Source organism: Mustela erminea, chromosome 14, assembly GCF_009829155.1.
Source record: "Mustela erminea isolate mMusErm1 chromosome 14, mMusErm1.Pri, whole genome shotgun sequence".
NCBI classification, from domain to species: Eukaryota; Metazoa; Chordata; class Mammalia; order Carnivora; family Mustelidae; genus Mustela; species Mustela erminea.
The window spans coordinates 55,059,630-55,086,780 of NC_045627.1; the positions used below are offsets into that span (position 1 = coordinate 55,059,630).

The 27,151-nt window shown below is 38.8% G+C and overlaps 1 protein-coding gene and 2 long non-coding RNA genes across 9 annotated transcripts in view; 2 read left to right on the forward strand and 1 right to left on the reverse strand.

Annotated features, from left to right (window-relative positions):
• The window catches only part of CSGALNACT2 (chondroitin sulfate N-acetylgalactosaminyltransferase 2), a 44,159-nt gene extending 25,473 nt beyond the window's left edge, over positions 1–18,686 (reverse strand). For 3 of the 7 annotated variants that reach the window (XR_004278965.1, XM_032314058.1, XM_032314057.1), the window contains exons 1-2: positions 18,507–18,684; positions 1,994–2,923 (exon numbers count right to left, since the gene is read on the reverse strand). Coding sequence is in view for 5 of the 7 variants with exons in the window: in XM_032314058.1 (XP_032169949.1) it covers positions 1,994–2,654 (661 nt within the window). In the remaining 2 variants the exon portion in view is untranslated. Of the gene's footprint in view, positions 1–1,993; positions 2,924–18,506 lie in introns of all 7 variants that reach the window. The other 4 variants (XM_032314059.1, XM_032314060.1, XR_004278966.1 and 1 more) reach the window with 3 other exon arrangements.
• On the forward strand, positions 4,165–27,131 carry LOC116573743. The gene is made up of 3 exons (XR_004278974.1): positions 4,165–4,236; positions 14,142–14,150; positions 27,121–27,131. It is a non-coding gene; the product is annotated as an uncharacterized LOC116573743 (long non-coding RNA).
• Positions 18,758–24,570, forward strand: LOC116573742. The gene is made up of 3 exons (XR_004278973.1): positions 18,758–19,177; positions 20,130–20,198; positions 23,882–24,570. It is a non-coding gene; the product is annotated as an uncharacterized LOC116573742 (long non-coding RNA).
• Positions 27,132–27,151: the final 20 nt, after the last annotated feature.

Here is a 27,151-nt window from a genome sequence, read left to right on the forward strand (position 1 = left end):
TTCTACCAATACTAAATTCTAGATCTGAGAGTCAAACTTCTATTGCTTGGTTCAGTTCAACTAAAATGAATAGAGTGCCTTCATGTCACTCATCGGTGGTATAAAGGGGGCTATATATACAGTCCTGGTTTTGAGGAACAGTCAGTCTAGTGAGGGAGACAGAAAAATAAGGAAATAAAAACAATACAGTGATACATATTTCACTCTACAAATACATACACACACACACACACACACACACACATTCACTCTCTCTCTCTCTCTCTCTCTCTGAAGAGAGTGAAGTCAGACAAAGAAAAATCAGTACAGATTTAAAAATGATGATTTGAGGTAACTTCAGGAGAAAAGTTTGGAAGTCTCCTGGGCAATCTGATTTTTAAATGTACACTCAGGAGAGAGGGAAGACCTATAAATGTGTGAGTCAGTTAATATCTGGGAATAAAATAAAGAACAAGATAGACCAATCCACTCTCTGCTGAGGCTTACAACAGCCTAAGAGAACTACAAATCAGGAAACGGGCAACATCATATACTATGACAAGTACTATGAGAGGGGACATGGGTAAAGGTTACAAGAGAATACAGGAAGTACTGTTATCTTAAGACTTGCAGGTTAGAGATGACTTCTAAGTGAAGTGATATCTAAGCTAAAGTGTGGAAAAGGAATAAGTGTGGAAAAGGAAAAGGAATAAGAATTACTGAATAATGAGTATTTTTTATTTTTGCCAGGGGGTTAGCAGAGTGGAAGAAAAGTGGGGGACAAAATTATGTTCCATGCAGAGAAAAATCCTGTCAGTGAAAGAATCAAAAGAAAGTTATAAGATAAGCAGAAGCTGTAGAATATAAAACTGACATGGCTTCCTTCCTTTATTAAGGCAGATGTGAAGACATTTTATACTTTAGTGAGTTATTTCCTCAGCAGCTTTCAGTTCTGCTATAAGCTACAAATACGGTAAAAAGACAAAAAGCTGAATTTGAAGAAAAATTCGAAGAGTTTTGAGAGAAACAGCCCATTCAAAATTGCACTAAGTGACAACAAAAAAAAGAACTGACTACAATGAAAAGACAGCTGAAGTACCATGGAAAGCACAATGCCCTTCCTGATGGCCTCCAAAGGCTTAAGGTGCTACTACACTGTAGTATAGCAAGTACTATCCATGATGATTCAAGCCCAAAGAAATTACATGTGGTATACTGTTCATAAAATCAAGCAAAGAGAACTTTCAAGACAGATTTATATCCAAAATCGTTTTAAGCTTGTCACTAAATATCTGGCAGGAGATATTAAGATGGAGATGGGTGGGGATCTGTATTTCTATTTACACCAATCAGCAAATATCTTAAGTTTACAGAAATGTTCCTCAACTTTTGAGTCATACTCCATCTTGATACGTATACATTTCATGCCCTTTCTGCAGTCTGTATTAGGAAAACAGGTTATTTCTTTACTTTTTCAAATACCAAATATGCTTTTCAAAACTACATATGCCCCCTTGATGTTCTGACATGTGGTTCTCCTCCCCCTAAAATATAGAATCACCGTCAATCTACTAAATTAGGGTTTTTTCCCTTCCTTTATCAAATGGTTTTCAAATCATGAATTTTAGTTCATATATTTTGAAAAATACAAAAAGGGAACATTAAGACCAGATAAGAATGCAAAAACATACATGTACAAATACACATATAGCTCTAAGAGCCCTTCAACTTGAGCCCTGTATAGCATATATATATAGAATATATATATATTCTATATATATATATATATATTCCCTTATAGGGTATATATATATAGATTTATTCTATTTCCCTGGTCCTCTATTTTATTATGGTCACATTATAACTTTTTTTTAAAAAGCCACTTCAAATTCATTATTTGAGTAAAAACTCAAATATTTTAATACTGTAAATAATTACTGACTTATAATACCAGCACAGAGTAATAGAATTGTCATACTAACATAATTATGGATCAACATATTTTTCACATTACCTTCTATGAAGTCATTTTCATTAAATACCATTTTCTCTCCAAGGGGACCATCTTCATCTTCCTGTTCATCATCTTCATCAGGATTATTAATGACCTCTAAGCCAGCTTCAATGACTTCTACCAATTCATCTCGCTTGTCTTTTCTAACTGGCTTTTCCTCAGGATGGCGAGTGAGACCCATTTCCAACTGGAATACTTTCATTAAGGTAAAACTTTCAAAGGGAATGACTCCATACTCACTAGGTAATTTGGCTCCTATGCTAACTTCAGCTTTGTCAATTTGGGAATGAAGAAATTCTAAAAGATCACTAGGTGTTTGTTCTTTGTTGCCTTGATAGCCTATGCCATTAGCCCCCACACTTTTTCTCTCTTGCAGTGATCTCATCTTCTCACTCATTTCTTGCAATTCTTGTTTTAGTTGGGCAATTTGACGTTTTAGACTGGTAGCCCTGGTTTGATAATGTTCTTCTTGCTCCTGTAGGAGGGCTTGATAATACTCTTTACCATAATTTTCCCCAACAACACCAGGAAGAGGTGCATTTCCATCAGTTTGGGGGGCACATTCCAGGAGGTACAAAAATAATACCAAACTGCAGAGTAAAGCGAGACCCAAGAGTAGCCAGTGGGTCCGGGTCTGAAGAATCAATCCTCTTCTAGGCATTCTTATTAATGTGGACTTGCCTAACAAGATAAGTTCTTTGGTTGTTCATACCTTTGCAAAAAGTTATCAAAAATTAACAAAATCAGAATTTCCATTAAAGGTACCAAAATGAACTGTTATAGCTTAAAAAATTTCTTCCTTCAGCAGTGAAGACTACTTGCAGAAATGAGAAATAGTGCATACTTCCTGTATTGTTATCATGATATCCAGAATAAAGAAATCTTATCTATAGAATCAGATAAAATTCCATTATATGGGTGGTGATTTTCCTGAAAGAAACAGATAGAGTCGATCAGAATCTTATTTCTTTTTTTTTTTAAATTTTATTTATTTATTTGACAGACAGAGATCACAAGTAGGCAGAGTGGCAGGCAGAGAGAGAGGAGGAAGCAGGCTCCTTGCCAAGCAGAAAGCCCGAAGCAGGGCTTGATCCCAGGACCCTGTGATCATGACCTGAGCCGAAGGCAGAGGCTTTAACTCACTGAGCCACCCAGGCACCCCAGAATCTTATTTCTTTAAATGTATCAAATTGTTGGTAGTTTCGGTAAACTTAGTGATGTGACTACTCTATGTAGAACACCATGAGAAGTGCTAATACAATGTAGAATATTCAGTAAATGCTCGAAGAAAGTATTAAGAGAAATATCTTATAAAACACTAAAATCCCACATTTAAAACTTTTAACCACAATGTCTACACAACCATAACCTCCTGAATGAATCAAAGCATTAAAATTATGTTTAGCATACTTTGTGCTACAGAGATATTACTCTAATTATTTGAAAATTTTAACATTTATAACCCTTTATTAACACAATATTTAGATTACTATGCCATTTCTCACCTAGTGTATATCACCATTTGGGAACTGAGCTTCCATAAATTGTTTTTGTTATATTAATAATGGCTTATTAGGGACAGATATTTTCTTCCAGTTTATTTAATTCAAGCATTCTATTTCATTAATTTCTATGGCTGAACCCAACCAATAAAAAAGCCTTAAAATTAAGTCTGTGTGTGAGGGCAGAGACAATTCCAAAAGGTCACAGACATCTGGAAAACACATTAAGAAACATTTTTACATCCAAAGTCCTCCCATAGATTATTTGAGCATTAGATCACCTAATTCTTTCCACTGTATTACACAACAACAGATTTCCTACAAGTCTGGAAAGGTTTAGAATCTATTTAAAGAAAAAACACGACCATTTTAATGTTATTTACTGGGAAAAAAATTAAAAAAAACACTTAAAATAAATGTAAAATCACACACTACTGTTCATACCATACTGTTCACACAACTCAACCAGTTGTGTGAGCTCTTCCGTTATTTCTTTTTAAACTAAGAATCCTTAATTTTATAAATAGAGAATGTTAAATTTAGGAGACAGGAGGCCTCCACTGCAGAGAGAACTTTCATTCTAACAAAGTATTTGTCAAGGATGTGTGATACTCCAGCAGGCTTTTAATAGAGATGGTTTCTACCAGTGCAGCAGAACTTAAGGGAGATCACCTGGGGAACATCAGTCCTAGTCACCTTCTCAGTGATTAGGAAGGCCTTAATGCCTTTTTCTTTTTCCTTGTGGCACCTATCTATATAAAAATGTAGGATAGATTCAAACTTCTTATAGCTAGTAGACCAAAATAATGCACTTAAAAATGGGTACTTAAGTACCCATTTGTAGCCATTTGTTACTTTCAATAAACAAATGATAACCAAGTATCATGAAAATTTTAATCAACTACAAAGAAGTTTTAATATGATGCCATTTGTTTTATGATTGTAAAGCTTGTTTTAAGTGATGCAGAAAAAAATAGGAAAAATTTTGGTATAAAGAGAAGTATCTAATTAAAAAATAAGGATGCAAAGTTATTAGCCCTAGGACTTTACCATGTCTCAAAACCATAATTCTTAGCATAAGAAATAACTTGAGTATCATCATTTGAAAGCTAAAACTCAGAGGTATCTCTTTTAACTATTTTAAGTTCTTACTAGCCTGCTTGTTAGGGAAAAAAAAAAGACTAAAACTGAAATGCAGAGTCATAATCTTGTATTAATTATTAATAAATTATACATATTTGACTAGGTTCCAGGTAGTTTTGCTGGAAGCATATTTGCAACAAGCATTTTCACTGCATAGCTAATAGGCCATAAGGCAATCCTGTAGAAGACTAAAAAACAACTGGCTGACAGTTTGGTTTCACTGCTCCATCAATGCAGTACTCCTGTTTTTATATTATATAAATCTTGGCCCTCATAATGATCTATACAGTGGTAGAGTTTTGAACCCACATTTCCCATAGAACTTTGGAATGTTTATCAATGGACACCTGGTAATATGCCAAGAACAAACAATAGTGTAGAAGGCTTTCACAATACAATAGGAAGCTCAATTATAAATATATATTCTAGTATTTGGAAACTGATGCCTCTTTAATGAAAGAAACAACTTTCATGAAAAAAGAAAGTGCAATGCTGAACAAGGGCATGGATCAACAAGCAAAAAAAAAAAAAGTACAACACTATGAGCAAAAGACTATGAACACAAGTACTTAGGTACAATCCACAAAATAAAATCAGTTATTTATATAATATTGCCATGAATCTACACACATTTTAATGTAAGTATCTGTATTTTACAATAGTCTTTTAAATTTTGTTCATTTTTCATGTTTCATATGTCCTTTTTAATAAATGTCCCTTTTTTTCATGATTTTGCTTTATGGACAATTAGCTATGCAGGTAAAATGCTTATGGCAAAGGTGCTAATTGCAAAAATATTGCATAACTATACTATACTCAAACTATTTTGAAATGAAACTTGAAAAAGAACTAACAGTATGTTAGTTCTAAGTATCTAAGTATCTAAGAGGTACTTAGTATCTAAGTTTTATTTTTTATTAATTTTTATTAATTAATTTTATTAATATGGTACTTTATAGTTTTTTTTTCATTATATAGACAATATATTTTAAACTGTGAGATATGATCCATTTAATGGGTCACTAAATACAGGATTACTTTTCAATGAAAAAGACCAGGAAATATCAGTGTACACCACATATAATTAAGTTTTGTATTGCAATTATATATATATGTATGAGATCTCTACATAAAACATATTTATAAGGGAGCTGTGGTCCAAAAATCCTGAAGAATCCTGGTTTATAAAGTATTTTTACATATTTTCTATGTCATCCTTTTAAAATGGATGTGGATATTAACTTCATTTTGGAAAGGAACAATAAGCTAAAAAAAATGAAAGGTGTAAGTAAGGTTCTATAACTATTGAGTGGGATTATTAAAGCTGAGTTCTTCATTTTCCCCTCCCTTAAGCAAAATACAGGTTTTGCAATACTTTACATGCTTATCTTACAGTTACATCTTTTACAGTTGAATATTACCCACTGAAACAAAAGAAAAGTTGCTGTAATTACTTTAGAATATAAGTGTTATTTGCACACCTCTGTGGTTGTTAAAAATAAAAGGTATCAATTATAGTCTTTTTTTTTAACAATACAATTTTTATGAAATTAATTGTAAACCACAAACACAAATTTTTTTTTTTTCAGGGAGGCAGACCATGCTTATTTTATTTCCTGTCTGCCATCAATAGCAATTATAGTCTTATTTGCGTAGTTCTTGAAGGGAACTCTTTAGCCAAATCCTAGAAGACTAGATTATAACAGTTCTAAATACATTAACATGTTGGAGAAAACATCAATTTTTCAGCTGTTACACCTTGACTGTCGTCATTCTATGTAATGTGTTCATATCATAAATAAGATTCATTTGTAACCCAGAGTTAATCTCAAGCAACTTTCTATGCACAAACAGCAAATAGTTAAGTGGTGTGAGGAGAGAATGAGATAACTGTAGAGATGGGAAAATGAGCTATTAAAGATATATAACACAAAATCATACATCTCAGAGTTGAAAGAAACCCTAGGAGCCATTAATTTTTTTTAAAGATTTTATTTATTTGACAGACAGAGATCTCAAGTAGGCAGAGAGGCAGGTAGAGACAGAGGAGGAAGCAGGCTCCCTGCTGAGCAGAGAGCCCAATGCAGGTCTCGAACCCAGGACCCGGGGACCATGACCTGAGCCAAAGGCAGATGCTTTAACCCACTGAGCCACCCAGGTGCCCTAGGAGCCATTAATTTTCTTACTCTTTAAGACAGACTAAACAGACTTCCTCTTATAGCCTAGATAGAACAATAGGACTAGATTTACCCTTGTACTTAAAACAATAAAAAAAATCAACCAATAAAATCCAGAATCCGCCCCTCCCAATATAAAACAATGGTTTTCAAGATACTGAACATTAGGTAATAAAGGACAGTGATCCTTGGTAGAAACAGGAAACAAATGATTGCCCAGCTTACTGCCTTAGTTTCTAGGCCATATCCCAGGGAGTCCCCTCATAAGTAGAGCCTTGGTGACTTGTTGAATTGATGAGATGGAGCCAGCAGTCTGAGGAGATCAAAGCAGCTAGGTTGAAAGGGTACAGTACCAGAAGAGAGAGCCACATAGAGAGAGAGAACTCCAAAGATCTGAAGAGCATACCCTTTAGGTACTGAGCAGAGCACTGACAAGTGCAGGCATATAAAGAAACTAACTAAAGCTTTAAAAAAAAAAAAAATTAGAAGACACAGAACTCAGCATTCATACAGGGCCAGGAATAATGTGCATGTTCCCACCAGACAGATTGGAAAACCTCAAATTCATGGGGCATTGGGCATAGTACTCAAAAAGGTCTTGCCTCAGTAATGGGAAAAAAATTAACTCTAGACTAAACATGGCTCTGGTCTTGCCTAACAAAGCTTAAAAGCAAGACCTGAAAGGATCAAATTGTTTTCAAGTTAACTGCACAAGAAGCCTCAAAATATTTATAGGAATATAAAAATATCGAGCACCCAGCAAAATAAAATTCACAATGTCTGACATCTAAACAAAAATGATCAGGCATACAAAGAAAAATAAAAACAGAACCTATAATGAGAATCATCAATGACTGAAACTGATCTAGAGCTGATACAGATGCTAGAATTCATAGAAAAGGACATTAAAATTGTTATAAGTGTTTTTAAATAGATATTCATGTTAAAAAAACTAAGCAGAGACACAGATAACATAAAAAACTGAACTGAACTTCAGATGAAAACTTCAATGTCTGAGATGAAAAATACATTGAATGGAATTAATAGTAGATAAGACATTTCAGAATAAAATATTAATGAATTGAAGATATTGCAATAGAAATTATGCAAAACAGAGAAGGAAAAAAGAATGAAAAACATGAATAGAGCATGTAGAAAGCTGTTTGACAGCTTCAAACAGTCGAATACTTATGTAATTAGAGTCTCTAAAGAAGGGAGAGGGGACAAGGAGAAGTATTTAAAGACATAAGTCTGAAAACTTCCCAAATTTATGAAAAGCAGCTCAATGAATACCAAATACCAATGTCATAAAGAAAACTAAAATGAGGGGCGCCTGCATGGCTCAGTGGGTTAAAGCCTCTGCCTTCGGCTCATGTTGTGATCCCATGGTCCTGGGATCGAGCCCCGCATCAGGCCCTCTGCTTGGCAGGAAGCCTGCTTCCTCCTCTCTCTGCCTGCTTCTCTGCCTACTTGTGATCTCTGTCAAATAAATAAATAAAATCTTAAAAAAAAAAACCCAAAACTAAAATGAGGCACATGATAATTGAATTGCTCAAATCCTAAAATAAATAGAAAATCCTGAAAGTGGCAAGAAAAACACATATCACATATAAGAAACAAAGACAGGGGAGCAATGTCTTTAAAGAACTGAAAAGAGGGACGCCTAGGTGGCTCAGTGGGTTAAGCCTCTGCCTTCGGCTCAGGTCATGATCTCAGGGTCCTGGGTTCGAGTCCTTCATTGGGCTCTCTGCTTGGCGGGAAGTCTGCTTCCTCCCCTGCCCCTCTCTGCCTGCCTCTCTGACTACCTGTGATCTCTCTCTGTCAAATAAATACATAAAATCTAAAAAAAAAAAAAGAACTGAAAGGAAATATATGTCAACCTAGAATTCTATATGCAGAAAAGGTATCTGTCAAGAACAAAGGCAAGGGGCACCTTGGTGGCTTAGTTGTTAAGTTTCTGCCTTCAGCTCAGGTCACGATCCCAGGGTCCTGGGATCAAGCCCCACATTGGGCTGCCTGCTCAGCAGGGTGCCTACTGCTCCCTCTCCCACTCCCCCTGCTTGTGGTCTCTCCCTCTCTTTGTCAAATAAATAAATAAAATCTTAAAAAAAAAAAAAAGAACAAGGCAAAATAATTTTGGGGGCATTGGGTGGCTTGGTTGGTTAAGTGTCAGACTCTTGATTTTGGCTCAGATAATGATCTTGGGGTTATGGGACAGAGCCCCATATTGGGCTCTGTGCTCAGCAGGGAGTCTGCTTGAGATTTTCTTTCTCTCCTTCTCCCTCTGACCGCCCTCCCCCCACAAATGTACACATGCACACTCAAGTAAATAAATAAATCTTAAAAGGAAAATAATTCTTTAGACTTTAAGAAGCTAAAAGAATTCATCACCATCAGACCTGCACTGTAAATTCCTTAGGCAGAAGTAAAATGATACCAGATGGAAACAGGAATCTACAAAAAGCAATGAAGAAACCAGAAATGTTAACAATATGGATAATGATAAATTTTCAAATTATTTAAATCCCTTTCAACTGGAGACACAAACCACTGAAAGTGACTCAAGACAGAACAGTAAATATGAGTAGACCTATGTTGACACTAAATAATCAAAAACTACCCACAAAAACAATCCAGGCCCACATGTGTTCACTAGTGGATTCTACCAAGCATTCATAAGAATTAAAACCAATTCTTCACAAACTCTTTCAAAAATAGATACACATCCCAACTCATTCTGAGACCCGTATTTTATCGAAACCAGATAGACACTGAAACTACAGACGAATATTCCTTAATGATACAGACATAAAAATCCTCAACAAAATATTAGTACAATGAATCCATCAACATATAAAAAAGTGTAATACAACATGGCCAAGTGAGATTTATCCAAGAAATGCAAGATTGGCGTACCATCTAAAAATCAATTAATTTGGGGTGCCTGGGTGGTTCAGTTGGTTAAGTGTCCGACTTCAGCTCAGGCTGAAATCTCAAAGACCTGGGATAGAGACCCACATTGGGCTCCACACTCAGTGGGAGTCTATTTATCCCTGTCCTTCTCCCTCTGCCCCTCCTCCCACATGTGCCCCCCAATAACTAACTAAATACATAAATAAATAAAAATAGTGCGGTACTCGTATAGGAATAGACATACAGATCAATAGAATTTAGGGTCCAGAAATAAGTCTTCACATTAAATCAACTGATTTCCACAAGGTAGAAAGGTAATCCAATGGAGAATGAATAGTCTTTTCAATAAATGGTGCTAGGACAACCAGATATTCACATGCAAAAGAATGAAACTGGAATCCTACCTCACCCTGTATTAAAAAATTAACTCAAAGTAGGTCAAAGATCTAAATGTAAGAGTTAAAAATATAAAGCTCTAAGAAAACATAAGTGTAAATCTCTGTGGTTTTCAATTGGGCAATGATTTGTTAGATATGACACCAAAAGACCAAAGACAAGATAAATAAATTGGACTTCATTAAAATTAAAAACTTTAGTCCTACAAAGGATATCCTCAGTAAAGTAAAAAGACAACTACAGAATGGGGAAAAATATTTGTAAATCATCTGTCTGATAGGGACCTGTGTCTAGAATATATAAAGAACGCTTACAACTCAATATTTAAAAGGATAAATAACCCAATGGGCAAAAGATCTGATTAGAAATTTCTCTAAAAAGATTAAGAATGGCCTGTAAGCACATGCAAGATGGCTCAATATCGATAGCCAATAGAGAAACGCAAATCAAAACTACAAGAAGATACTACACATTCACTAGGATATAATTCAAAATGGATCACAGATCTAAATGAAAAACCTAAAACTATGAAAATAGAAGCAAGCACAGGAGAAAATCTTTGTGACCTTAAGTCAGGCAAAGACTTCTTTGATGTAACAGTAACAGCATAACTGATAAACTGGACTTCATTAAAATTTGTTAACTTGTAGTCTTTGAAATACACTTTTAAGAGAATGAATAGGTAAGTTACAGACCAAGAGAAAATAGGTGCAAAGCATATATCTCATAAAGGACTTGTATTCAGACTAAGCTTGGCAAACTGTTTGAACAAACACTTCAAATATGCACATGAAAAAATGTTCAACACCGTCAAACCACAATGAGATACCATTACATAGAAGGGCTAATTTTAGAATGGTTAATATTAAAAAGTGGGTGTGTTGGTGACAATGTGGAAGAACCAGAAGTTTCATATACTGCTGGTGGGAATGTAAAATGGTTTTTAGTTTCCTAACAAGTCAAACATAAGCCTATCATGATTCAATTATTTCAATCCTAGATATTTATCTGAGAGAAATGAAGCATATGTCCATACAAAGACTTGTACACAAATGCTCATAGTAGCTTTAGATGTAACAGCCAAAAACTAGAAACAACACAAATGTTTATCAACAAGTGAATGGATAAATAAACCGTAGTACAGCCATACTGATATATGCATTATCATGGGTGGATCTCAGTAATTATTCTCAGTGAAAGAAATTCAACAACAGAAGAGTACATATTGTATAATTCCATTTATATAAAGTTCTAGAAAATATAAGGTAACTTGTAGTGACAGAAAGCAGATAGAGTCAGTGGTTGCCTGGGACCAGGTGGGAGTCAGGGAACTGGTAAAAGGAAGCAATTATAAAAGGGCACAAGGAAACTTTTGGGAGTGATAGATACGGTTTATTATTTTGACTGTGGTGATGATTTCACAGATGTATACATATGTTCAAATTATCAAATTATATATTTTAAATACGTATAGCATATATATGTCAGTTATACCTCAATGAAGCCATTAAAAAAATAAAACCAAATCAGACTTAGTTTTAGTAGAAGCACTGAAGAAGCATTTTTAAGAAAACTCCATTTTGTTCATTAAAAAGATGAGCATGAAGACTTGCTGACTCCAAGTTTGAACTTAAAAAACAAAATAAGAGGGGCACCTGATTGGCTAAGTTGGTGGAGCATATGACTCTTGGTCTTGGGGTTATGAGTTTGAGCCCTATGTTGGGTGTAAAGATTACTTAAAAACAAAAAACAAAAACAAAATCAGCAACATCCACTCTTAAAAAAGCAGAACTCCTATTACTTTGAAGGTCTCACATCTTTTCTATTTGCCTTGTGATTTTGAGACAACAGAAGAGTGCTAAACACAGTTCATCCTATGATGTTGATCACTACATAACACTATGACCTTTAAGCAGTTTCGACTCAATCTTTTTTTTTTTTAAGATTTTATTTATTTATTTGACAGAGATCACAAGTAGGCAGAGAGGCAGGCAGAGAGAGAGAAAGGGAAGCAGGCTCCCTGCTGAGCAGGAGCCCGATGTGGGGCTCGATCCCAGGGTCCTGGGATCATGACCTGAGCCAAAGGCAGAGGCTTTAACCCACTGAGCCACCCAGGCACCCCCTACTCAATCTTTTGATTCTCTAATATTATAGTACTACTTATACATATTTCATACATTGTTTCCATGGCACTTATACTGCAGTGTGCCAAAATAACTTATGTAGTAAGAGTAACTTACTGCCTTTTGCAAAATACAATCCATTTGAATCTATTTACTTTAAAAGTTCTATTCTGTATAATCTTCCTAAATTTCTGCACAGTTTCTTACTATAGTTTTCAAAAACTAAATTTGTAATTTTTAGTTCACTTTTTACACAATGAAAACAAAGTTACAAAATTATTTGGGAAACAGAAGCACCAACAGGAAAAACAAAACCTAAAACTTTATGAAATATCAGTATTTATAAGGAAAGGAATTAGAACCATTTATTTCTTGAGCAATTGATGAGTTACAATGATAAATGGATTTTTAAAATATGTCATTGAATAAATGGTTTGTAAGTATTTAGAAATAAAAGTACTGGTCACCAGAAGGTAGTACTCATTAAAAAATATTTGAATACCTAGTGTGTTAGGTATTGCAATGGACTGAATGAATGTTCCTCTCCCCAATCCCCATTCATACGTTGAAATCCTAATCCCAATGTGATAATATTTGGAGATGAGGCTTATGGGAGGCCTCCTTAATGGGATCAGTGCTCTTATGAAAGATATCCCAGAGAACAACATAGCCCTCTTTCTGCCAGAAAGTTGACAGTCCCAGAAAAGGGCCCTCATCAGAACTCAACTATGCTGGTGCCTGATCTCAGACTAAGGGAAATAAGTTTCTCTTGTTCATAAGTCAGTCTGTGGTACTTTGTTATGGCTGTCGAAATTAACTAAGATAGACACTGTGTTGGGTGCTAAGAACAAGTAATACCAGATCATTTTGAGAAGTGTTTCTGGGTTAAACTATATTCAAGGTACTCAGATTTCAGCAAAACAAATGACAGAAATATTCATGCTATCAATACAGGCAAAAATGTGTCAAAAGCAGCCTGTGGCACAGGAAAAGCAACTAAAAAAGTCAAGTATAATAGCTGTGTAATCTTGGGCACAATACTTAAACCTATCTGGCCTTCATCTATAAAATGATAATTTGTCTGGATGGCCAAGATTTCTTCCAAGATGTTCCAATTCCTTTCATTAAAGATAAACTAAAAACAGACACAAACACTTTTTGGAGGACAAATTTGATGTTATGCACACGCTTTTTAATCCAGCAATTCACAATTCCATTTTTAAGATTTTAAGACTCTATACTATGGAAATACTCATACTAGTATACAGTCACATGCAGATGTTTACTACTGCTATATGTAACAGCAAGAGAAAAGCAATTTAAAGTCTATCAATAGGAAGATGAAGTAAACTGCAGACAATCATATAATATTCATAAAGAATGAGGTAGACCCAGACGTGTTGACATAGATAACACCTATAAAATGGTATTAACAGATTATAAACATTTCTCTTAGTTTGTCTTATCCATATAATTGGCTAAATTCATATATTCCCTCTTCCACTTTCTAATTCTTCTTTATATAAGTTTTTAAAATCTCTATAAGCTTCGGGGCGCCTGGGTGGCTCAGTGGGTTAAAGCCTCTGCCCTCGGCTCAGGTCATGACCCCAGGGTCCTGGGATGGAGCCCGGCATCAGGCTCTCTGCTCAGCGGGGAGCCTGCTTCCTCCTCTCTCTCTGCCTGCCTCTCTGCCTACTTGTGATCTCTGTCTGTCAAATAAATAAATAAAATCCTTAAAAATATATATAAGCTTCAGTTTTCTCATCTGTTGAGCGAGAATAATTATAGAACCAACATTTCAATTATATTATAACAATTATAACAATCAGTCAAGTAAAACATGACAAGCATTAAGGGCTCAGTAAGTGTTAGGTGTTACTTCACTTATGTAAAGTTTTGTTTTGTTGTTGTTAATGGAGTCAAATGGTCTCTTCCTGAATGACTTCTCCATTTCAGCTTTATTGGAAATAATCCTAATATAAAACTTATTTTCTCAAATAGTCAATTCTTACCAGTTATTTAATAATCCATGTTCTTGTCACTAATTGGAAATCCCACCTTTACCATAAGCAAAATTCCTATACATGTGGAAGAGATCTATTTCTGGCTCTAAATCAGGGCAAACATTTCATTTTCAAACATTTCAAGTAAACGGCCATGTAGTAAATATCATAACCATCAACCCTGCCTTGGAGCACAAAAGCAGCCACAGAAATCTGCAAATGAGTGAGCATAGCTATATTCCAATGGATATTGAAATTTGAACTACCTATAATTAATGACACAAAGTATTATTCTTCTTTTACTGTTTTGTTTTGAAGCACTTAAAAATATAAAAGCCACTCTTGGGTCACAGATCATACTAAAATAGCCACATTTGGCAACTTGTGCTCTGAATCTTTACATTTTTATATACTCTTACAATTTTGCCCCTACCTTTTTCTTTTTTTAAAGATTTATTTATTTATTTTAGAGAGAATGAGAGAGTGAGCAAGTGCTGGGAGGGGCAGAGAGAGAGGGAAACTCCAGCAAGCAGACTCCTCACTGAGCTTGGAGCCCAACACAGGGCTTGATCTCACACCCCAAGATCCTGATCTGAACTGAAACCAAGAGTCAGATGCTTAACTGACCATGCCACCCAGGGCCCCTATTTTGCCTCCACTTTGAATGACAGGTTGGTTAGGGATGTTTCTTAGTTCAAAAGATGTCTCGTAAGCACTTTTTAAATAATGTTCCACTGCTATTTAACATTCTATGTTCAAGATTAGAAGACTAAGTGCACATCTGATTTCCACTCCTTATAGGTAACCATATGTTTCTCTTTGGAAACTTATGTGACTGTTTATTAATTTACCCATGAGGTTAATAAATTTCATTGGAATGTATCTACTGTGTCTATCAATACTCTTTTAAGACTCTCTGTATGAATGAACTAGAGAAGCAGAACTGGCCGGTTAGCCCACGCATGCGAAAAAAGCACTATCAGGATATTGAAGGCCTGGTTACTATCAAGTAAAGACAATTGGGAATCTCCTGGTGGAATGTTACATTCCTGCTATCAAGCATCCTTGTTAATGAGATTTAGGTTTAGAAGAAATTTAACTTTATTTACTTTTCCTTCTACCTCTGCCGCCTCCGGTTTTTTATGGAGGGGAGGGTGACATTAGGGCTTGAGGAACTGAGTTCTGTGTCCCTGGAAATTGGGCTATTGATAAGGTAACTTTTTTGTTTGTAAATCTCAAGGACATTTGCAAACCAAGGGAGACTCCTGTCTTGCAGGATTGTGATCTCAGCAAGTTAACCATTTATCATTTTATGGCAGTCGGGGTGCCTGAGGAACACCACACATATGGAGGGGAGCGGGTGAAGGGGGGGGTGCAAGGCGCCAGCTTTTGCTTTGTCCTCAGCCAGCCTCCTGCTCCTTCAAGTCCATTCATAAACTCAGATACTTCTTAGAGAAATTTCCTGTTGCTTTCCTTTCTTCTTTTGACATTCTACCCTAAGGTGAGAAAGGGAAATCAGGCATCTACTGTGAGTTGCAAGGGAAGAGAATGGGGAATAGAAGCTGTTAGCTAGCCAGAAACTCTTGACTTGTGTCACATCTTTCTATAAGCTTGCTGAAAAGGTATACTTACTGATCATTCCTACTACACAGATGAAATGGAGACCAGAGAGGGAAGGGCTGATTTTTGGCCAACACTTTGTCTCCTGATACATCTTTCTGTTTGGCTCTGGATGCCCAAGATTCAGCTTGGATACTCCTACCCTCATGATCTGCAGTTATTTCTCCTCTTCTAATTTCTATTTCTTCTTGGAACTGCTATGAGATGTTCATTGATTCTTCTGGATCTATTTTCCATGTCATAACTATTTTTTCCTATTTCTACTTTTTAATATTCAAGAACTAATTATTTTCAAGGCAGTCTATATATGTTAAATAGGTATGATGCCCTCCCAAACCTGAGCATACTAATATTAATTTTAAAGTTTTCTTCTATTCCTTACATCAACTCCATTGCTTCAGATCCAGTTCTACATAGCTCTTACACGCTACTAATTTCTGTTGTTTATCCCCATTATAAAGGTATCAGCATCTCATTATACATGGAAATCACTGTACTCCTGCAGTAAATTCATATTTGTAACTAACCCTATAATTCAATTTTATACTTACACCCAGACTTGTATAGTATGACAACAACAAGATAATTTTTTAACTTGCAAACCCATGATTTTCTATCCATTTTTTAGTCACATCCTTTTGGTGTTTCATTTCCCTTAACAACCACCAACTTGAGTAACACAGTTATTATCTAAGTGTTATGCAATAAGCTTCAGGGACAGATCGTCACCAGCTCTAACAGACTTATCTAACAGTTAAACAAATAATAAGAGGCAGGTAGAAGATTGTCACAGATGTGCAACTAAAGAAATAAATAATAATAGAGTAATGAATCGCTTAAGTCTTGAACTCAAAATAGTTTTGCTTTTTACCAATCTTTAATGTTACAGAAGTTAAAATAACAAATTCTACTGAAAAAGAAAGACTCCATGTTGGTTAAAACAATTTTCTGCCCACCTTATGATAGTTATTCCATAGCTGACAGAAATGCACACAGGTGTTCACCAAGAACATTTATAAGAATGTTCATAGTATTCTTCAAAATATGTAATAACAGAAACTGAAAACACAAATATCCATCAACAAAAGAATAGCCATGTAGTCATACCAATGGCATATTAACCATCAATAAAAGATAATGAACCACTGATACATGAAACATCATGGTGACTCTCACAAGCAATGTGCTAAGCATTTTGCATGATTCCATTAACACCAAGCGCAAAACAAACAAAACTAAGATGATGACGGAAATCATAACACTGACTGGGGGCAGGAGTAAAACTTGGAAGAAACAGAGGGAAACTCCTGGGATGATGGAAATGTTCTGTAAATATAATTTGTTGGTCTAGCTTGTGGTAGCACAAGTTAATAAATATATAAAAATCCACTCAGTTGTATAATTAAGATTTATGTACCTGATGACTTCACATGTATTTCATACCTCAATAAAAAAGTTAAGAAAAAATGTAATTTCCAAGCTGTCAATATTCAATAAATATTGTAGTCAACCATATTCAGTCATAAATATTGGAAACCCCAAATCCTTTTTATATTCTTTTAGCTGTAAGATGATTTTAAACAAATGGTATCAGAAAAATAATACAAAATGAAGGTTAGTATTCTGAGTCATAAGATACTTGGTTTCCCATGTCTAAATTTGGGAGCACTGTGTTTTGTTTTGTTAAGATTTTTATTTTTATTTATTTGACACAGAGAGAGAGAGAGAGACAGCGTGACAGGTAACACAATCAGGGGGAGAGGGAGAAGCATGCTCCCGGCTGAGCAGGGAGACAAGATGCGGGGCTCGATCCCAGGACCCTGGGACCTGAGCCAAAGGCAGATGCTTAAGGACTGAGCCACCAGGCGCCCTGGAAGCACTGTTTTAATACATTTAAAGACAACATTAATTGCACCAGAAATAAAGACCCAGCTCCTGAGAACCTTCAATGAGGTTAAATGTCCAGACGCTGCATATAAATCTCAAGAACAGGCTGAAGGATAAGAGCTTAAGATTTATAATTAAATTTTCATTCTGCAAATAATGTCATCACCAATAAAAGCATCAGTACTGCGTTTACAAATGATTCCTCCGCCCACTGTTCAGAAACAGCGCAATTTTCTAGATGAAGACTGAAAATGCAAGAAGCTCCCAGTCCTGTAGTCTCCTCGGCCCCACTAATTCCTACACAGATGTGCGTCTTTAAAGGCGTCTGGTTTCTGGCAGATAGAGCGAGGGTGTGCTGTCAAGAGACTACTACATTAACGCCATAAAGAGGTAGCAGCTGACTACAAAGTTTATGCACTGAGAGAAGCACAGAGAGGGGTGAGTTAGATTTAAAAAAAAAAAAAAGTGATAAAAATAAAACACACCCAAACCAACGGTCCTCTGACAGCATCGTTCTCAAAAGAGACTCAAACCGCTCCGAAAAAACTGTGACTTTTCCTGACACCGCAGCGGCCTCCCGAGGGCTTGTCCGGGAGGCGACCCCATCGGGATAGGGTCCCCCAGCGGGCTCGTCCGTAGAGCCACCCGACCCGGACAAGGACCCACAGCCCTCCGCCCGCGCCCCGACTGCCCCGGCCCGAGCCGCCAGAGCCACTGGCAGGCGAGGCCGGGTGGGGCCGGGTACTCACCGCGCTCACCAGTCCGCGCAAGGCCACCGCCGCCCCGCCACCTCCTCCCCGGCCGCGGGCATACCCCGGCGGCGCCCGCCGCACAGGGCTTATCACCGCCTCACAGCCCACCACACGCGGCCGCGCAGACGACCGCCACTTCCGGCGCGCGTGAGGAAATGAGGCTGCCGCCGCGGCGCGCGCCTGCCCCGCCCCGCCCACACCCAACCCCCGGCAGCCCCGCCCTAGCCCCGCCCACTTTCTCGCCCGCGCCCCTTGTCAGACTTGGGAAGCGCAGTAACTGACATACAGTAATGACTAATCGATTATCTGTTTAGAATATGTGTGTGTGTAGTTCCAAAAACGATTTAGAGCGACCGGCAGAGTGCTCCAGGCAGAAAATCGTTCCCACAGGAACAAGAGTCTGCAGGGAGAGGAGTACCAGCTCCAGTGGACCGCTGACTGCGAGAGGGAGGGACTCAGCCGAGGATGGCAGCGCAGTTCTGCTCGGGACATCTGTCCTGGGAGCCCGAAGGGGCGAAGAGTGCCTTCGTGGGCACTGAGCTAAGGACTGACAGATCGACAGAGATGTCCCAGCATCCTCGAGGGTGCTGGGCTGCGCTTGATGTTCCCAGCGAGGAAGTCCTGAGTTGCCACTGGACCTTTAGCCATTTCCATTACTTTGGACGTAGGTGGGTTTCCTTATATGTGAAACGAGGGAGACATTGTGGAAGATGGCTTGAGAGCTAAGACTGTATGATCTTAGTGAGTGGAAAAAAAGAAAGCCCTCCCCAACATTCCTTCCACTCAACTGCTTATTTCAGAGCATCCCCCAAGGACGCTGCCTTGAAGAGTGATAGCCTGTGCAGGGGGAGAGATATCAGGCAGCACCAGCCCCTGCTTGTGTCTGGGCAGGACACGGAGGTGGTTAAGAGTGGCTGTGGGGTCTGCCTCCCACCATGCTCTGCTTTCCTTAGTGGCTACCTTGGCAGGTGACCACACTTAGCCTCTCTTAGCCTGTTTCCTCAGCTGTGTTGTAGGGACAGTAATGATAGCATATGCTTCCTAAGGGTGTTGTGAGTGTTAAATGCAATTTTGTGTTTGCTGCTTTTGGCACACTGCCTGGCAGGTGGCAGGCAGTTGAAGCTCACTGTCACCATTAAGTACATTAGTTAGAGCAGAAGATGGGTGACTGTGGGATGCATCCCATAGAAGTGGCATTCCTAGAAGGGAAGATTTGCTCCCAATCACAGCTGTCTTCATTGTGTGATGGTTATTGGGATGTCTTTAATACAGATGTTCTCCTCCGATACGTCTTGTGGGAAATCCCATTGCTAAGAGAGTGGATAGCCTACTTCTAAGCCAGGCTTGCTGGATGTCCAGCCTCTTCCTAATATCAAGGTGTCATTCCACTCTCATGTCATTTCTGAGCAACTGTAAGCATTTATAGTTTTAACACTCTTTCCCTCAACCTGGCCCAAGAGTAAATAATTCATCTAGTCATAGATTCCATGGGTCTGGGACCTTGTGAAGATATGGACCATGTCTTTTTCATCTACCACTACTCGGCACGTAAGAAGCATTCAATAAATGTGAATTGAATTGGTTAAAATAAGAATACACAAGTATCTCTCCTTTATCCAGAATCTCAGACCCCTCAAGAGGATGGCATGAATGATTAAGCTTTCTGTACAGATGCCTGATTATGCTCTGGTATGGCAGTCAGCCTTGTGTGAGTCTACTTAGCATAAATTCTCTAAAGTTTAAGACTGCCATGGGTGTTTTTGTTCTGTAAACCTGAGGATCCAGCTTGGGAGTATAAATGCAAATGTAAATTCTCCTGGGAGAATTAGGGAGTGGGTACAGAGCACAATATTGGTGAATTTAAGAGGATAAGACAGAAGTACTTTAAATATTTAAGGGGTTACTGCAAGTAAATATAAATGGAAGTCCATTGAACTGTCAGGGGATTATGTTCCCAGGCTGGCAGCTTTGAAGCCCTCCATCCCACTCTAAGTTACTACATATTATTAGTTAAGACATTGTAATCAGCCTGTGCCTGACATTCCTGCTGATGGACCTTAGGAGTCTACAGAAAAAGGGGTATGTGGATCTTGTCCTCCAGTCTCATATCCAATAACAGCAAATGCTTAGGCTTTTTTTCTTTTTCTGCTGCCCCTACAGACTTTAAATTGGATGAGACTATCTGCTCCCCTAGGGCAGGGACATGGCTTCTCCTTTTCTCTCAAGCACCCCTAAGCCAGGCACAGGGCCTGAGCCATTATACATGCCCACTGCATACCCACAGATGCATGAATGCCTGAGTACTGGTGAATTCTACAGCTCTAACTTTCCTCTAGTGGGGGCCAAGTAATAGCAAGATAAGTCTACTCCACTAATCAGATGCAAAAGAGCGTTACCTTCCATTGTGCGGCAGTGCACAGTAGAACTACTCCCTTCCACGTTAAACATTCTATTTTTTGTCTACCTCCACTAGCCTTATCAGTGTTGGGTTTTCTTTTTTATTTATAGCATTTTGTTTTTCTTCCTTTATCCTACACTTTCCTTACTGATCATGCTGTGTAGCCATGTGTGGCACAGGCTGCATTCAGCAGCAGGTGCTTCTCCCAGTTTTAACCCTTCCAATCTTATTGACATCCCTGTGGAGTAGGTTACGGTCATCAGTTTACCTTAGAGAAAACAGAAACTCAGAGAGGAAACTGCAGAGGCTCACCCAGGACAGGAACCGACCAGAAGTTGAAGCAGTGCGGTTAGGGTTAGCAGTCATGTCTTGTACACTGCTAGTTGGATTCTTCATTAGCATTGTTGTTTTTAAAATAATTGAGGTTCTGCCATCAATGGATTTAAATTGTTAGCTTTTTATTATTTTTTGAATTGCTAAATCAAATACTAAATGCATGTAATTTAAATTTGGAGAGACAATAATGCATAATTCAAGTTCTGTGGCAGATAATGGGTGATACAAATAAAATAAGTAGTTCCATTGAGAAAAATACAAAAGTACTGTTATGGTATATTAATATCAGAAGAATAGAGTTTTTTCCCCAAGAATCTCCACTCTGAGGTGGCGGTGCCTTCTTTCTTCTTCTTCTTTCTCCTCCTCCCCCTCCCCCCTCCCCCTACTCCCCCTCCCCCTCCTCCTACTCCCCCCCAACTCCTCGTCCTCGTCTTCCTCCACTATAAAGCTTTCCCACTCCCCTAACCTGCTTTTGAGCTCTTGCCAAATGGAAGTGATGAGGGCTGACTCCCTTGCTATATAGCAAGCTCTGAAGAACCTTTGCCTATTCTCACTGAGCCATTTTTGTTTCCATAGTTTCCTTAATGGGGCCACCAAGCTATGGCCTTCATTGCTTATTGCCTCAGACCATAGCTTTCACTCAGGCATGGTATTCACAGAGGCCCCTTGTGCCCTGCTGTTCTTGGTTTATCAAGTCTATAAGGATATGGCAAATTGGCATCGGGTCTGACCTCTGCTTGCTTTGCCTTGAGTTCCTTGGCTATTAATTCTCAGTTTGGGAATCTGGTTTTGTTATTGATTCCCATTTATTTGGAATCTTTGATGGAATCAGACCATTCCCTTCATCCCCTTTTGCTGTCTTTTATGTTACTGTTTTGCCTACTTTCTAAAAGTTTGTTTAACATATGGAGAATCATAGGGCAGAACGCTGGCATAGGCCCTAGAACACTGTTGCTCAAGTTGGTTCACAGACCTGAGTTTGGGGTTCTTTCCAGACCAGCATCCATTTTCACATGGTATTCTCCCCTGTGTCTTCCTTGTGTCCAAATTTCCCTCTCCTTATAAGGGTACCAATCACTGGATTAGGGGCCCCCATAGTGCAATATGACTTCATCCACAAAGACCCTATTTTCAAATAAGGGCAAATTCACAGGCTGTGGAATTACAGACTTGAACATAATCTTTTGGGGGGGTCAATTCTACCCACTGTTGATGGCAACCTCTTCAATTTCTGGTAGATTCAAGTGCCACTTTTTCTGAATTAAACCCTGTCACTTTTGCTCAATTTTTTCCTGGGAGTAAACATATGGCATATGGAAAGCATTTCAAACAACCCACAGTTTTCCTCTGTTTCCTGAATGGTTAACTGTAAGCATCGAGCCCTTGATTGCCAACACTTACAATAAGAGATTCTCTCGTCTGGGAGCCCAGATATGGATAGGCTTTCTAGAACCTGTGGGTAGCTCCTCAAAGGTCTCCTTCCCTAGACATCTGAGACAGGAGAAAGCCCTTTTGCCTGTTTGTGCAAGAGCAATCTGGACAAGCCCTTGGACTTCCATGGGAACTATCCAAAACCCATCACTTACTGTAGCCTTCCCTTGACATGCTGTAAAGACTTATCCCCCCAGGGCAAGTGCTCAACTACAAAATTTGTTGATGCTTCTGCTGAGCTAGTTCCAAGCTCCTTGCTTGATCTCATGATTCTTCCTGAAATAGAGACATTACTATTGACTGGAAACATAGCACTTCTCAGCCACTGATTAAACTCTTATGAAATTCTATTATTCTCTCCCTCTCAGGTCCTACTTACTGCTACAACACCCTGAATCCAGGCACTCTCCTTCCTCTATCAGAAGAATCAGAAGAAGGGGAGCCTATTGCTGATAATTTGAAAATCAGATAATTTGAGAACTCTCTGTACCTTACTCATATGTTAATTATAGTCTCATATTGAGAACCCTGAGCTAATCCTGTTTGCTGATGAATCATTCTTGAAACTGGAAGTTATCAAGCAGCATATACTATCATTAATTGAAGAGATCCTTTAGAATATAGTCTTCTCCTGAGATAAAATCAGTCCAAATGGCAGAATATATTGTATTTACTAGAGCTTGTTAACTAGCCAAAGCCTAGAGAGTAAACATATATGTAGACAGAAAATAGGCTTTTGGAGTACTACACGACTTTAGGATGCTAGAACCCCCACAAAAATGGACAGCAAGTTAAGCAGTTTTTAGATGCACTCTACTTACTGCAAAGGTGGCTATTATGAAGTTCGAGAACCATGCAAAAAGAGACAAGGTTGAAGCTCAAGTAAACACTACAGTTCATCATGCCAAACAGCTAAATTTCTCCCTGAAACTACTCATAGAGCACAAACTGATTACTACCTTAAGGCAAAACTAAAAAAGCTGTAAATAGACAGTTGCATTGTTTTTAAATTTCATGTGGGTTAGTCATGGTGTGTGCCCTTCCTAATATTATACTTGGATCAGTGACATAGGGAAGGTAGGGCAGGCAATACAGTACCTTAAGAGCAAAAGCTACCTCATGGGATTTATTCATGGCCTGGGTTATTAGGGTTCTGGGTTCAAAGCATCTTACAGGGGTTATTTAATTGTTCTTGTTCTTGTCATAGTGGTCGTGATACTGGTCCACTGCATTCTCTCCAGGGTCTGAAATGCTTCTGCACAGATCACATGATCTCCATGATGATATAACAGAAAGGCTGAAAAGACCTCATGGTACAGTTGGCCAGAGAGATGACTGGACAATCGATCTCAAAGTGGCGAAGATCTGGATTTCTAGACTTCCCTGAATTCTCCAACTTCTCACAAGCAAGCAAATGATCCGAAAGGAGGACTGAGTCCAAATATGCAAACAGACAATGATTGGACCACATGTAAACTGAGAAAATCTGACCCACACCTCTGCAGGAACCAGTCCAGAATGGTCAGGGCTGGTCCAGTTTTCCCACTTTTGTTATTTCCAAATCAGGACCAACCAGAGAAAGCCAAGTATATTGCCAAAGCCAATCTCATAAGATGCCTGGCTTCTAGGTAGCCTACCTCCAGATTCCCCGTGCCAACAACCTCCAGTCACAACATGCCTGAAGCCTCCCTCCCTCACCTCCTTTTTAAACTATAAATCTTTTCCCCTCCTCTGCCTGCTTTACATTTATTTTAAAAGCAAGTGATGGTGGTTGACTCCCTCGCTATAGCAAGTCCAGAATAAACAACCTCTGTTCATTTTCATTTGGATGGTCTTTACTTGCTTCTGTGAAACTAAAGATTATATGTAATTGGACTTCTCTTAAAAAAATACAATTTTCTACCACAATTCTTCTTTTACTTCTTTCAATGACTACCTTATGAGAGACCAGAACCTTTGCATCCTCTGTGCCATTTCTTTTCTTAAAAATCATTTCTGATAATCTCTTCTTTCCATATACTTAGGGAGTCCCCCAGACCCTTAGCAGGCACCTGGACTGCCAGGTCTTGTGGCCACAGAGCCTCCAGGAAAATTTTTAAGCTCTTTAAAACTCTTAAGAGGCACAAAGCGCGCAGCACATCATAGGCCCTTGGTGGGAGAAGTGTCTGAAGACAGGCTGTGACGTAGGTACCATGCGGGCTCTCTGCAGACTTCCAGGCAAAGTCTCTTGCCTTAGGTAACAAGAGGCAGCCTCAAATACTTCCTTCTCTGGGGCTGGACCCTTTCCAGTACACAGGAATGATTTTCCTCCACGGGGTGAATGACATGTGCAGAAAAGGACTGGCGGAGGTGACAAACAGGAGCAACCAAAAAGCATATGACTTACCCTGGTACTGCTTACAAAATTGACCAAGATAAACAGAAACAGGGACACTTAAAATGAACATAACATTTTTATTCATGAACTTGACCCTTTTCACAGTAAATATTGCCTGTGTATGCATATCAAAATTATTTCCTTTTCAAAAAAATTTTTTTGGTATTTTTTTAGTTTTGGAAGGTACTTACCTTGCCTGTTCACGCTAACTTTGCACATGAATTTCTCAGTGTCCTCTGAAAGGATGCAGGATTATGGTGCCTCCTGGTGTGGACTATAGAACTCCTGAACTCACAGTGCTTGGGGTGGTCTCAGGTTGTGACTCCTTCCATGCTACCTGGCCCGGTTCCCTGTGACACTGATGTTCCTGTAGTCACCATGTTCCTGTCGATGGCCTTCCTGTCACACTCTGGGCCCAGGCTCTGGTTGAGAGGTGTTGGTTGGCCAGGTCCTGTGATTTGCACATCCCAGAAACACCTGCAAAAATATCTCATCGCTTGGCACAACCATGAAAACCTGAGTGGCAAAGATAAACCGTGATTTCTTCTGGGCACTCATAGTACCCCTTAACCTTGGGCATGAGGCGTGTTCTCTCTGCCATTACACTGCCGCCCAGCCAGCCTCGGCTGCAGATGGGGAGAGGGGTTTCAAATGGAAAGATTCTCCATGTGGAGGTGCTGATTTTTTGTGATGTCAGCTAAGAATCTTCCTATGAATCCCTACAGTTCTAAAGGGGCCATCAAGACTGCTGCCTGTGGAGGAGAGACGAGAACAGAAGAGTCCCAGAAGAGAGGGCTGTTTTCTGTTCATACGAGGGCAAGAGCTATGGATAAGCTCCACACATATCTTCATGCCAAAAGGATGAGGAATCCCGCCCCCACCCCCACGCCACCCCGCCCTGCTGCTGAACATGGCCTTCAGATCAATGCTATGTCTTTCTGGGGCCACAGAACCAAGGGTTTCTCAGGCACCTTCTAGAACCACCCTAAAATGTTACCTGCTAAATATCCTACATGTGAATATGCTCAAGGAGAAGAGGAAACCATTCACCGGGGGACAAATGCTTCATTTATATTGGGGAAGCCTATGCTTTTCTTCTGAATTTTCTTTTATATATAAAGTATTTGTCCACGCCCTGTTCTCAGACATTATCTTCAACTAAATTTCCACCCTTAAAATAAGATGGCCTTATGGTGGGAAAGCATCCTGTGTGGAAGTTGGTGGAGAAATGTGCTTTTTAAGACAAATAAACCACACACACACATACACACATACACACACACTCCTGATGGAAGTTCAAAGCTCTTGTAAAAGGGGCTTTTAGTATTTTAGTATTCGCTTTTCTCAGCATGGGTTTCTAAACATTCAGAGGAAAAGGCTATAACAAATAGCCCACTTTACGAATTATATTTACTTCCAGTTTCTGTGATCCAGATTGAAGGAGGACGCCACGAGCAGAAATGGGTCCCGAGGGCCAGGAGCAGCTCATGCGTGTGTGTGTGTGTGTGTGTGTCTGTGTGTGTGTGTGCCTTCATGCATGCACATGTGTATGGGAAACAACATGGGCCCTTGGCACCTAGTACACAACACAACCACAAATCAGATTTACATTGGTAACAGCTTGTGTTTGTCAACTGACCCACCGGCTCCCTGCCAGGCATTTGAGGAGGAGTTCAGAGAGATCCTGCCTAACCCAACAGGACTTACACAGAAGCATGTAGTCTTTTAACCTTCATAGTGGCTCAGAACATTTCCTCTGACTGCAGTGGGCCTACAGCTTTGGCTATATGTTTTACACCCTCTCTCATATACCTGTCCAACTCCAGCTTCAAGAAATAAACCACATTTGCTAGAGAACCACAGATACCTGAACTCGACATGGCTGCTGCTTTATTTCAGGGAAGGAAACATGAAGGAAGAAGTTTCCTGAAGGTTGGGATAAGGGGAGTTTTAACAGTTACCACAAATGTACCTATTCCCATACATATTGTGTAAGATAAATCAAAGGTACCACCGAGCACTTCCTAGTTCTTTGAGCATTGTTACTTCCCCAGGGGTGACAACAACAGATTTCCTTGTGATATTTCAATCTTTACATGG